This window comes from Triturus cristatus, chromosome 7, assembly GCF_964204655.1.
Source record: "Triturus cristatus chromosome 7, aTriCri1.1, whole genome shotgun sequence".
Classification (NCBI taxonomy): domain Eukaryota; kingdom Metazoa; phylum Chordata; class Amphibia; order Caudata; family Salamandridae; genus Triturus; species Triturus cristatus.
Genome location: NC_140590.1, coordinates 612,951,101 through 612,965,196, shown reverse-complemented (window position 1 = coordinate 612,965,196; position 14,096 = coordinate 612,951,101). Strand labels below are relative to the sequence as shown.

General features: G+C 47.1%; 1 protein-coding gene across 1 annotated transcript in view; it reads right to left on the bottom strand.

Moving 5' to 3' along the window:
- DGKE (diacylglycerol kinase epsilon) overlaps window positions 1-14,096 on the bottom strand; it is a 151,940-nt gene that overhangs the window by 53,707 nt on the left and 84,137 nt on the right. The window contains exon 9 of the mRNA XM_085617181.1: window positions 12,102-12,229. Within this exon, the coding sequence (XP_085473307.1) occupies window positions 12,102-12,229 (128 nt within the window). The remainder of the gene's footprint in view (window positions 1-12,101; window positions 12,230-14,096) is intronic.

Here is a 14,096-nt window from a genome sequence, read left to right as displayed (position 1 = left end):
AGACCCACTCAGAGACTTCTTCTCTCACTCACAGACCCATTGAAACACTCATACACCCACACACAGATCTGCTCAGACACTCATACATCCACTCACAGACCCACTCAGAGACTTGAGCATAGTCAGTTATACACTCAGAGACTCATGTACCCACTCACAGTCGCACTCAGAGACCAACACACCCACTGACAGCACCACTCAGACATTCATGCTACCAGTGATAGACCCACTGAGAGACTTATGCACTCAATCACAGAGCAAGTGAGACACTCATGCACCCACTCACCCACTCAGACACCCACTTGGACACTCATGTATCCACTCACAGATTCAGTCAGATAGTTATATACTTACTTACAAATGCAGAAAGGAACTCATGCACCTACTCCCAGATTGAGTGAGACTTTTGATTTCCATCTCTGAAAGCAGAGAAAATGTGACGTGAAAACAAGATTTAAAGGCATTTTTATTGCTTACAAAGTGAATGAGCAATAAAGATGCCTTTAAATCTTGTTATCTTGTCACATTTGCTTGGCTTTCGCAGACAGAGGTCAAGTACGTTAGTTAGGTCGAGGAGATTTTTCATGTTACTAGACCTGCAGGTCTAGTAACATTTTTACATTTTCCAAGCCCTGACTGAGGAAGTCACACAGTTTGTTAAAGAAGCATTGATAGACTGATGCACCATATTGCAGATTCACTGAAATACCGATACAGTGAATGAGAGACTTACTGATACATTGATGCATGCAGTCATAGATTACACTGAAAACGTTATGCACCGGGTTATAGAGATATTAACAGAGTTGTACACGCTATTATACAGTCATTTAGATAGTAATGTGTTTAGTTTGTTGGTTATAATCCATTCTGTAGTTATAAGTGTTGAATGTGGGGGCTATTGAATGTCTGCATTTGTTTTGTCATTTCGCGGCGATATTGACTACTGGTATCATCGCGACGCACAGCGTCACCGTGAAAATGGAAAATCGGTTTTAGATGATTGTTTTTATACAAACTCACTACAAAAATATGACTTCAATCAGTGCAGTAATAAACCCCTAGTCTCTAAAATACTATAAAATGTGTGCATATATGTGTTTTACGCCTCTTAAAAAAGGCACGGTCATCGCAGATTCTGAAGTCATTGCGACATCTCGGCGTCATCGTGAAAACAGTAGGGTTAAAACACAGTTTTTAAGAAAGTTACCACAAATATATTTGTACAAACATGTTCTTTAAGTTAGTAATGTGTGTATTTTAATAGAATAATTTTTTTTAAGTTACAATTTTTTAATGTGGTGGTTGTTATTGAATGTTTGCATTTGTTTTGCAATGCCATCGCAATCATAGCGACGTTGCCGCAGATTTCAATTTTATTTTTTTTAAAACAGTTAACAAGAAAATTAACAACTTTGGCTCTTGGGTGGCTCTGACAAGAGTCTTTGGTGCCGATCACGATCCGGTAAAAAAATTCCCCGTACGACTCGTATCCGGTCTTTTTACCGTACGAATCGCACAAGTGCCGTACAAACTGCCAAATTACGATTCGCATGGTAAAAAGTCCATACGAATCGCATTGGGAAGTATTCCCCACACGTCCTCGGGTCGGAAAATGTGTCCGACACGTCCACGGACGATTTACCGTACAAATGTGAAAAGTGAAGTCCGACCGAGGAATTACGATCCATCCCGTGCATCCGATGTTACAACCGTATGGAAAAAACACCGTCCGCACCAAACTCCCATAGCAACCATGGAGACATGTGCCCGCATACGCGCCGACCCCCCCCAGCCCCCGTACGTTCGAGTCGTACCCCCGTGTATGTACACCCTTGTACGTGTAGAACCCCCCCGTGTATGTACACCCGTGTACGTGGCGTACCCCCCGTGTATGTACACCCTTGTACGTGTCGAACCCCCGTGTATGTACACCCGTGTACGTGTCGTACCCCCGTGTATGTACACCCTTGTACGCGTCGAACCCCCCGTGTATGTACACCCGTGTACGTGTTGAACCCCCCCGTGTATGTGCACCCGTGTACGTGTCGAACCCCCCCGTGTATGTACACCCGTGTACATGTCGAACCCCCCCGTGTATGTACACCCGTGTACGTGTCGAACCCCCCCGTGTATGTACACCCGTGTATGTGTCGAACCCTCCCGTGTATGTACACCCGTGTACGTGTCGAACCCCCCCGTGTATGTACACCCATGTACGTGTCGAACCCCCCGTGTATGTACACCCGTGTACGTGTCGAACCCCCCGTGTATGTACACCCGTGTACGTTCGAGTCGTACCCCCACCCGTGTATGTACGGTGGGTTCGACACGTACACGGGTGTACATACACGGGGGGTTGAGTCAACTGGAGTCAACAGGAGGGCAAGTAAGCTCCACACAGTGGGATAGTTGAGAGGTGGTTGCAGGCCACACCCCCTTTCTCCACCACTCTGCAAACACGCCTCTTGGAGTGCTCTTGGTTAGAGGATGCAGTTCCCTTGCCTCAAGAGTGTCCCTGGGGGCCAACCACTACGCGCTGGGGGTACGCACCGTACATACACGGGTGGGGGTACGACTCGAACGTACACGGGTGTACATACACCGACGGTTCGTACCCGGTTTTTGCCGGATCGTAATCGGCACCTTTGTGTTGAGAGTGTGTATAAGACAGCTACATACATGACTGAATGCATAGTTTCATGTTGCGAATATGAAAAATGTAAAGAAAAAAACTACGCTTATTAATCTACTGAAGAGAATCCAAGGTTATAAAAATACACGTTATAGAGCCATTTTAGATAGAAAATACAATTTAAAACCATAAAAATTAAAAAAGAAATCATAGGTCACATGGACGTTATAATTGGGAAATAGAGTTTAATAAACCATAGAACTTCACTGAAAAAAACAAAGGTTACAGGGACGTTATAGTTAGAAATTAGCATTTAAAAAACCTTAGATATTCATGGAAAGAACCAAAGGTTAGAAGGATGTTATAGTTAGTCTGACATTTCATTTGTTCAGCCGGTATAGTTAGCAGAGGTAAGTATAACGTGTGCCCCCGCAATGCACTGCTTATGACCTCATATATTACATCACTCATGATATGGTCAGTGAGATCACTGATGACATCACTGATGACATCTTAAATGAAATCACATCAGCGATGACATCATCCAGTGATTGTGAGTGTTTTTTTAAAAGTTAATGAGTGTTCAATATATATACCAAGGTGTATTGGTGAATCAGTAGGCTTACGAGTGACTGTATGGATGACTCAGTGGGTTTGTGACTGACTGTATTATTGAGTGATTAGGTGTCTCAGTGAATGTATGGGTGAGTGACTAGTTGTGTGAATGTGTGTATCAGTTAATGTCTAAGTGGGTGTATGAGTGAGTTAGTGGGTATGTGAATGGCTATATGGGTGATTGGTTGTCTGACTATGTCTTTTGTTGTCTGGGTGTCTATGTATGTGGGTGAGGAGGTGTGTGACTGCCTGTATGGATCAGTGAGTGTGTGAGTGAGTCAGCAGCTGTATGGGATACTGTTGCATGTGTGTTAAGTTGTATGAGTGAGTGCGCGTCTGTATGGCTGTGTCAGTGATTGAGTGCCTGTCAGTATGGTTGAGTAACTGAGTATGTGAAAGGCAGTATACATGAGTGACGGGATATATGAGTAACTGCATGCATGAGTGAGTGAATGTGAGTGGCTATATAGATGAGTGCATGCTTCTGTCAGTGACTGCATAGCTGAGTGAGTATGTGTTCCTATTTGTATGAGTAAGTAAATGGGTGGGTATGTAACTGTTTGGGTAAGTAGGTGGCTGTATGACTGACTATGGTTGAGTGTCTAGGTGTGTGAGTAGTTCTATGGTTGACTCACTCAGTGTGTCAGTGCCTTTATGCCTATATATATCTCAATAGCTGTATTGGTGAGTGAGTGGGTCTATGAGTGGCAGTGTGCGTGAGCGAGTGGATGTGTGTATAGATCAATGAATCACTGAGTGGGTGTGTAAGTACTGGTATGGCTCTGTGAGGGGGTTTGTGAATGGCGGTGTGGGAGCGGTAGTGGGTGTATAAAAGATTCTACAGTGGTGTGAGTGGCTGCGTCAGAGATGCTGTGGATGATGTAATCACTGATGTCATCAGTGATGTCATTTGAGATGTCATCAGTGATATAACTGACCACGTCATGAGTGATGTTATATATGAGGTCATAAGCAGTGCATTGCGGGGGCACGAGTTATAGTTATCTCAGCTAACTAGAACAACTGAATTTCTCTGGTTTTGTACGAGTGAAATGTCAGACAAACTATAATGTCCCTCTAACCTTTGGTGTTTTTCCGTGAATATCTAAGGGTTTTTAAATGCTAATTTCTAGCTATAATGTCCCTGAAACCTGTGGTTTTTCAGTGAATTGCTAAGGATTTTAAAATGCTAATTTCCGACTATAAATTCCCTGAAACCTGTGTTTTTTTTCAGTGAATTTTTAAGGTTTTTTAACCAGCAGTCACGTTTGCAGAGTGGTGGAGAAAGGGTTCTGGGCATCTGACCTGCTCTCAGGAATTCCGTTGCGTAGGACCCACAGGAGGTACCAGGAGGGCTTCTTGGCTCCCAAGGTCCCTCTAGCGTAAAGTGGACTTCATCCCCCAACCAGTAGTGCACCAGGAGGCACGTTTGCAAGTTGATAGACTGCATTTGTTTTGTCGTTTCGAGCCACTACCCCTCCTATTACCTCCAGTAAGCCCCAAACAACAGGATTGCTGAGTTCTGATAGCAGGCCATGCCCCCTTAGTCCACCACTCTGCAAATGTGCTTCCTGGCATGCTCTTGGTTAGGGGAAGAAGTTCCCTTTGCTGCTAGGGGTTCTTAGGAGCCAACTAGCATACCTGTTATCTCCAGTAAGCTCCACACAGTGGGATAGTTGAGAGGTGGTTGCAGGCCACACCTCCTTTCTCCACCACTCTGCAAACACGCCTCTTGGAGTGCTCTTGGTTAGAGGATGCAGTTCCCTTGCCTCAAGAGTGTCCCTGGGGGCCAACTTGCCCTCCTGTTGACTCCAGTAAGCCCCACCCAGCTTGATTTCTGGGAGGTGGTCTGAGGCCACGCCCCCTTTTTCCACCACTTTGCAAACGCGCTTCTTGGTACGCTCTTGGTTGGGGAATGAAGTCCCCTTCACTGCTAGGGGTTCTTAGGAGCCAACTAGCCTACCCGTTACCTCCAGTAAGCCCCACACAGTGGGAATGCTGGGAGGTGGTCGCAGGCCTCACCCCTTTCTCCACCCCTCTGCGAACACGCCTCCTGGAGAGCTCTTGGTTGGGGGATGAAGTTCCCTTCACTGCTAGGGGTCCTTAGGAGACAACTAGCCTACCTCCTATCCTCCAGTAAGCCCCACACAGTGGGACTGCTGAGAGGTGGTCGCAGGCCACACCCCCTTTCTCCACCACTCGGAAAACACACCTCCTGGAGTGCTCTTGGTTGGGGGATGAAGTCCCCTTCCCTCAAGAGTGTCACTGGAGGCCAACTAGCCCTCCTGTTACCTCCAGGAAGCCCTACACAGCTCAATTAGTGAGAGGTGGTCCGAGGCCACCCCCCTTTTTTCCACCACTCTGTCAACGCGCCCCCAGGCGCACTGCTGCTTGGGGGATGAAGTCCACTTTAGTCCTGAGGTCCCCAGGACACAAGGGGACCTCATTCCCCCACTTGCAGTGCGTCAAGAGGCGCGTTTGCAGAGTGGTGTAAAAAAGGGCATGCCTTCGACCACCTCTCAGCAATCCCACTGTGTGGGGCTTACTGGAGGTACCTGGTAGGCTAGTTGGCCCCTACGGACCCTCAGCAGCGATGGAGACTTCATCCCGAAACAAGAGGGCACCAGGAGGTGTGTTTACACAGTAGTGGAGAAAGGGGGCGGGGCCTCTGGTGAGTATCTGGTTCCTATGTATTATTTTTTATTTAGGAAAGGGGGCAGTGTGCCAGCCTTCCCTTGGTGATTTTGTGCCCCGGCGACCCCATTCCGTGGGGCCTGACCCATTTAAAAAAAAAATAATAATTCAAAAGGGAGGGGGAGCCATGTGGCCCCCCTCTCCTGAGGCCGATATATGCCCCGGGGACCCGATCCCCCAGGGCTTGGCCTTTCTATGCATTTTTTTTAAAGGGGAGTAAAGTCCCCTCCCCAGGCCAATTTCGGCCCAGGGAACCCCATCCGAGGCCCGGCCAATACATTTTTTTCTTTCACAGGAGGGGGGCCAATCGCCCCTTCTCCCCAGGCCATTTTCGGCCCCAGGAACCCCATGCCCCGGGGCTTAGCCATTTGAAAATAAAAAGGAAAGGGCGAGTGACCCTCCTCCCGGGCCATTTGTGGCCCCGGGGACCCCATCCCCCATGGCTTGGCCTCTTGTTGGGGAATGCGGGGGGAGCCCCAAGGCCCGTGCCGGCTTCCCGCCCATCTCAATACATGAATTTTGCTTTACTGCCTTTAGAAGTGCCTCCTTGCTGAGCCTACAATCCTTATTGTACCATGCACCCCGCTGGACTGTTCTCTGGTGTATGCTATTGCTTTCCTTCTTTTGAGGATTTCCCGGGTGGCTTAGCAATTCCTTATCTCTTTATATAAAAGCTCAAGACGGGCGCCTAATAGCTCCAAAACATTCTGAGTAGTAGTGCTAGCAGATTCCTCAAGTAACAGGCGAACCTTCCTCTTGACAGCACCTAGTGTCCCAGGGTGAGCCTCCACCCAGTCCCATCTAATTGCCCTCTGGTTGTTGGTAATTGTTAGAGTACCTAAATCTGGGCAGCCCATTTTAGCAGGCCCAGCAGTGCCCTGCTTGGTAAGCATAAGAGATAGGGCATTGTGGCCACTATCAACCCTTTTGACCACAGCCATATCTGTAACTGAGTGCCAGTGATTTAGGGATACTAGGCAGTAATCTATCCTGCTCACGTGGCCTGGCCTGTTGAAGGTGGGATCCCAATTTGGTTCAGAAGTTGTCCTTCCATTCGTGGCTCTCAGGTCATGCTGCATTGTGAGTGCCATCATCTGGGCTCCTCTCTTAGTCCACCTTACTAGGGGAAGATGTAACTGAGGAATTTGCCATTCTCGTCCCATTCACTGGTCAAATCTGGGGGAATCGGTGCAAGCGGTTCAAAAGTACAATTAAAATCACCCGCCTCTAGTACAGGGATGTTATCTGTGTAGTATGACAGGGCAAGATCTAGGATGCACAATGTGTTAGTTTCCTCCTGGGCCCTCTGCACTCTGTTGTAGACATTAAACATCCTAATTTTTGATCCATTGTAAAAAGTAAGTTCTAGTGCAAAAATATCCTGAGAGTCCACAAACAGGAGTTTGACTTTAGACCCTAGGCCAATTTTCACCCATACTGCTAGCCCTCCTGAGGGTCTACCCAGCTCTTTTCTGGTCGCATTAATGGCATAGGTGGAAAAAACACTTATGTGCGGGCATTGGAGGCTCTACAAAGGAACACCATTCTGGGTCCAGCATTAGCTTAGAGATCTCAGCCACATTCCATACCAGTATCCTTAAAGAGTGGTTGACCAAATATCCCCCTTCTAAGCCTTCTACACCCCCCAAAGACGGAACAACCACAACACCATTTCCCCCAAAAAGGAATGTTCTTATTGTTCACCTCAGTCTCAGTAACTACAATACTTGATGAAGGGATTATAATTGGGGGAGGGGGGGGGGGGAACTAGTGTGTTGCGTCGCCGGGGGACTTAAGAATCGTCGCCTATTTGCAGGTATTGTCTGCGCCTCATACAGAGGTCAACTATACCCGCTCAAAACACCCATATGAGGTGGGGGCAACCCTGTTGGCGCTAGCCCATTTGTTGGAAAAAGCAATATAGTACAAATTTCAGCAGTAGGTGTCAAAAGGGGTCGGGGGGGCTCCAGCAGGGGGTCTATATCTAATAGAGATGCTGGAGTTTTCTGGTGGTACTGTACGGGAATCAATCGACAATAGTCCAGTAATAATACCAGTATCATGGAAGCTAACCTAAATCATATAATTAATTACCCCAAGGACCTGCCCCACCTAGGGGGGCTAATAAAAACAAGCAAGAAACCCATGGAATTGCAGGAATTTGGGTTTTTTATAACTAAATGCTTTTGGCTATCAGCAGGGTCCCTCTGGAACCCCACCATCATGCATAGGGGTCAGGGTATTTCTATCCTGCCCCCTTATCTTTATGTTTTTTCTTGGGACTCAGCCAAGTCTGAATTCCAAGATTCCTGCCATTGGTGGCAGCCAATCAGATCTCATTTTGAGATCTGTCGGATTTATGGACCCTCCACGTTTCTAGATATTTCTTCTTTAATAACTCAGAAACTACTGAACGGATTTACACCAAATCCGAAAAAGAGATCTTACTGAACCAAGATCTAGCTTCCTACAACATTTGGTGCAATTCCATTCAGCAGTTCGGGCTATAGTCATTTCTTAAATCCCAATGGAAAATTGCACAGAAAAACAAATTTTGCCCCCCCTATTTCTTTGCCCTTGCTTTATGAATCACCCTGAAACTTTTCAGACAGAACTGGAGTGAGTAGTGAACTAGTTTTGAACATTTCCTGAAGATTCGTCAAACGGCCCCAAAGCTATTAGCAAAACAAAAAAGCGCTATGACTATGGGGAAAACTAGGTCTTAACTATAACTGGCGGTTGCCAGTAGGTTTTATATATGGCCCCTCTCCCAAGCCTATTATGGCCCTGGGAACCCCATCCCCTTCGGTCAGGCATATATCATTTATGGGGAGAGGAGTGCACGTGGCCCCCCCTTCCCAAGCCATTTTCGGCCCTGTGGGACCCATCCCCCAGGGTCCAATCTGTTAATTAAGGGGAGGAGTCTAAAGCACACGTTATAGGTACTTGAGATAACTATAACTGGTGAATTTCAGTAGTTTTGTTAGTTTAAAACATTGTGTGTTAAATGACATTTCCACCTAACTATAATGTCCCTTTATTTTTTGATTGAATTTATATGTTTTGTTTTTACAGAAAGAAATATATTGTTCAGTGTGCACTGCGTTTTGCCAGGCCCTGCTCCCAAACCTCCCACCTGTTATATGGAGGCACCTCCGTTGAACTTTGTCAGGACCGATCGTGAAAAGCCCTGTTTTTCCAAACTACAATTCCCATCAAGCTGTGCACCACTTCTGGTACACGTGACGACGTGTTTCCGGGGGTGGGCAGGAATTTATGGAAGCCCGGGCGTAGGACCGATGCCGGTTATTCTTCCCGCATCTGGAGAAGACGGACGTTGCCATTGATTCATTTCCCTGGTGGTGTGGTAAGGGTGCTCTGGCACCAGTGTCTTGGCTCCACATTGTAGTATTTTGGTTCGGGATAATTCCTTTACCGCCAAAGCTTTGTTTCTGCTATTGGCATTCTGGAAACTGTTTCCCATATAGTGCAGCTCGTGCGGCTGTGAGGGTAACGGCTCGTGCTCCTGCACTTGCTTAATTACTAATTCGCTAGCCGTGACGGAAACGGCGTTACTGTCTCTTGTTTGTTTGTGTGTGTACGTCAGCTGTGACAGAAACGGCGTATTCTGTACAGTGTGTTTAATGTGCCGCTCTGCCGTGAAGGAAACGGCGTGCAAGGAATTCTGTTTGGGCAAATATCTGCAAGCCGAAGCTGTGTTTAGAAACATCACTTGTGTGGGGTTTTGGATTTCAGAGTGACGAAGCCGTGCTGAGAAACGGCATTGGAGGTTTGAGCAATTTTATGGAATCCATTTGCTATTTGGCCATGATGAAAAGCGTCAGAAAACTGTTGTAGCTTTCCATTGCTTCTTATATTAATACCGCTACATGCACATTATCAGAAATACTGGCTACGTTGTTTCTTGTACGATATTGCCGTGGGTACTTTGTATAGCGAATCATACCTTCATTAATTCCCTATTTCTTTTTATTATCTTGTAGTAACAGGGGGCATACGAATGTTGAGAGGTTTACTACCCCTGTGAAGCATTATCAAGCATATGAAAGGGTGGGTATTCTGGACAGCGTTTGTTAAGATTATTAATTCCAGAACAGTATATTCCAATAATTATCTTCCCCCATTGTTTTATCAGAGACACAGCACAGGGCTTTGTTTATAGGAATCAAGAAAAGAGGGTCACTTCATTTCTAGTGTTGCTAGGAAGACACAGCTTTGCTATTTTCTTTTACAGGTACTGATTAAAGGTATAGAATAGTATATATACTTGATTTACGTCTTATGCAAAGCTTGTTCCAATTGTATGTTCACTCCACAGGTCTCCCTCCACGATGTCCCCATCCTTTCCTTCCCTCGCTTGATCATATCAACATTCTGGGCTTTAAGAGCATACAGAATTGAGACGATCAAGAGGTGGACCCTTTGTTTGCATCAAACGAACTCCGAGGTACCACCCGATCTACATGTGAAGCTATATGAGCGCTGACACTGCCAAAGGCCGTGCGTAGTGTGGGGTTGGAGCAGGGCCTGGCCGCAGTCCCCAATCGGATGCCCAGCCTTATTTTTTAATGTTTTTGGTGCGCTGCGAATCCACGCCGCAATTCTCTAGCACTGTCGTGCTAAGCATCACAGTGGATCCATGGCTATCCGGTGTGATTCTCCAGGGGTGTTATGTTGAGCATCGCAGTAGATACACGGATCCATGGAACCCTGAAAATACATTATTTTTTGTATTTAGGTTGGTGGGTTTTTCCATCGAAGACCCCTCCACAAGGGCCACGGGGTCAGTCTGGCCCGTCCTGCTTTGGACTCCTAAAATGGTGACCACAACTTTTTCTTTAGGTTGCGTCCAATCAATCACAATCTGTTTTTCAGCTTGCGGATTCAGTGCGGCATGAAATATACATACATTTTGAGCCTTAATTTCTAAAAAACACTACTGAACAGATTTGCACAAAATCACAAAATACACGCATTCTGTATCAAGATCAAGTGTTCGGTCAAATTTGGTCTAATTCCATTCAGTCGTTTTAGCGGTATCACTGTTCAATTTTCTTATGGGAAATTGCATGCGGAAAACCCAATTTTCTCAACCCCACTTGACAGATCACCCTGAAATCTCCCAGGAATAAGCTGAGGTGGATGAGATTTTTTTGTGAAGAGAAGTCAAATGGCGCAAAGTTGTTGGCAACCTAAAACATAAGTTCCTAGAGAAATGTGATCCTGTAACAGCTTTATATATATATTGCTACAAAAAAGGATTTAGAAGATATAATTTCAAATTAAATCAGTCTCAGCAAGGGCTTTCCTGCCATATTCTGCACTGTGAACTTACTTAGTTTGCGCCACCTCATTGGGTGTGTGTCACAATTCACTATAAGCACAGATATTACTCATCACAACACTCATTACAATTGTAAACAAGCAACATTCTATGAATACATTAGGGCATCAATCATGATTGCAAACACTTTGTCGTTCAAAACTGTGTATATTTCTTTGTGATGTGCTTCTTTACTCAGTGGCTGATACACTTACCAAAAGACACAAAGGAACGTTCTGTAAACTTATATGTCCTGGACCTAATTAGACTATGATCAAAGTGAAATGCTTAAAATGATGTCCTAGGGAGCCACTGTTGATGCAATATACAAGTAATGTACAGCTTCCCTTTTAGGAATATAACTTATTACCATCAATATGCGCCAGCATTCCAGCAGTATGAGAAACACACCTGTTATCTTACTCAAGAGATGTTAGGTCCTATGCAGGCCATCTTGATACAGCTCATTACCAATCAAAGGTTCACAAGGGTTCAAAGACTCTAAGCTTCTTAAATTGAGTGTGATGGATTGAGCAGGAAGGCTCACGGATTAGACCCCTGCACCAGTGTTTCCTTCAGTTAAACATACGAGGCGGGTAATCAGCTAATCTGTTAATGAGTGATCTATCACAAATACTATTGCAGATTCTAATTTTATAACTAAGTAGAGGCTGGTGGGATCAGCTTACAGCTAAAACAACTAGAAGATGCTAATTCACAGCAACAAATAAAAGGGCATGCTTTACCACTGGAAGACATTTTCACACAAATTGATCTCACTGATAACAAACATTGTAAAAATGTACTTTTCACCTTGCTAGGGCGTATGGTTCATCGCCCATGCCTTCCCAGAGTCTGCAGCCTCCTCCCCAGTATCCAATATTCAGGACCACTATTCCTTCCAAATTTGGCAAATTGATTCTCTCACCATCCAGCTCCAGCTTAAAATAAAGTTTTTTACACAGTAAACATAATATGCATGCTTAGACGTGTCTTCATTAAACATTTCACATTTAATATTTCTATGTTACAAATGGTCAACATGTGGACAGACTTTTCATATGCACTAATACTGCACATTAGATATGTAAACATGTTTCACTACTTTGAAGGTTTCCCTGTTGTCATATCCATACAGGGTTCGAGCTTCCCCTCAGCCCGTTCCTGCTTGTGTCAGCTGTGTGTATTCTCTGCTCTGCTTGTATTGTGCCCGTGAGTTAAGTTTTGTTTTGTATTTTCTGCCTGCTCGGAGCGCGCACTTCCGCTGCCCTTCGTTGCCCCCTCACTGTGCTCTTGGTTTTCCCGATGTTTTCTTTCATCCTGCGACCCGCCCCGCTCCCGCCTCCCAGCCGCTCGTCCCTCCCCCCTCCCCTACATATGCCGGCCGCTAGGGGGGAGCGCGCATGAGTCCTCAGACCTTGGTCTCGGGACGTCACTCTCCCCAGCAGCTCTGCGGCGATCAGCGCTGCCTTCCAGCCAGCCAGCCCTCCGTTACAGGGTTCGAGCTTCCCCTCAGCCCGCTCCTGCCTGTGTCAGCTGTTTATATTCTCTGCTCTGCTTGTATTGTGCCTGTGAGCTAACCTTTGTGCCCGTGAGTTAAGCTTTGTTTTGTATTTTATGCTTGCTAGGAGCACGCACTTCCGGTGCCTTTCGTTGCCCCCTCGGTGTGTTTTTCTGCCGTTTACTTTCATCCCGCGTGCCGCCCCGCTCCCGCCTCCCAGCCGCTCCCCCCTCCCCTACATATGCCTGCCGCTGCTAGGTCGCGCCGCTGGCACGCTGAAGGCGCACATAAGGCAAGCCCGTCTGCGCCTGGACCGCGCCCAGCGCCACAACCCTTGGCCCCCGTGAACACCACGACGCCCATCTCCGCTACGACTCCAGCACCCTCCACGCACTCAACGCCGGACGATCACGCACCCGCTGCCTGTCCGCACCGAAGCGTACCCAAGGACCCTTCTCCTGCCGGAACTGCAGCTTCACCAGCATCTGGCCCGCCACCCCAGCTACCAAAGAACCCAACTACCTCAGAAGCATCCTTCTCAACACCCGCTCCGCCCGCAAACACACCGTTGAACTCTGGGACCTACTCGACTCCAACACCTCAGACGTCGCCTTCCTGACGGAGACCTGGCTGAACCCCACCCAACATCGCTATAGCCATCCCAGAAGGCTAGAGATCACCCGCAAGGACCGCACCAATGGAGTAGGAGGAGGAATCGCCATCGTCCACAGGAACACTCTCAAAGTCTCGACAAACACCGACGACACCCTCAGCACCGCCAAACAACTACACTTCCAGATCAACACCGACCCCAACACCACCCTCAGAGGAACCCTCGTCTACAGACCCCACGGACCCCGACCACAGTTCAGCGACTCCATCGCCGACTTCGTCAGCACACACGCCCGCGCCTCCATGGACTACATCCTCCTCGGGGACTTGAACTTCCACCTCAAGAACAACGACTCCAACTCTTCCACCTTGATCGACAACCTCGCCAACCTCAGACTCAGACAACTCGTCACAACGCCCACCCACTCCGCCAGCTACATGCTTGACCCCATCTTCTCCGCAAGCTTCCACGTCTCCTTCAACCACACCACCGAGCTCCACTGGACAGACCACCGGTGCATCCACTTCACCTTTCGGAAACCCACCACGCACCACCGCACCCAACAGATGCCGCACCGCTGCTGGAGCAAAGTCACTGAAGACCAGCTATCCACCATCCTCACCCGGAGCCCACCCGCAGACCCGACCGACCCCGCAACCTCAGACAGTGGATCACCGGAAAGCTACGCAGCCCA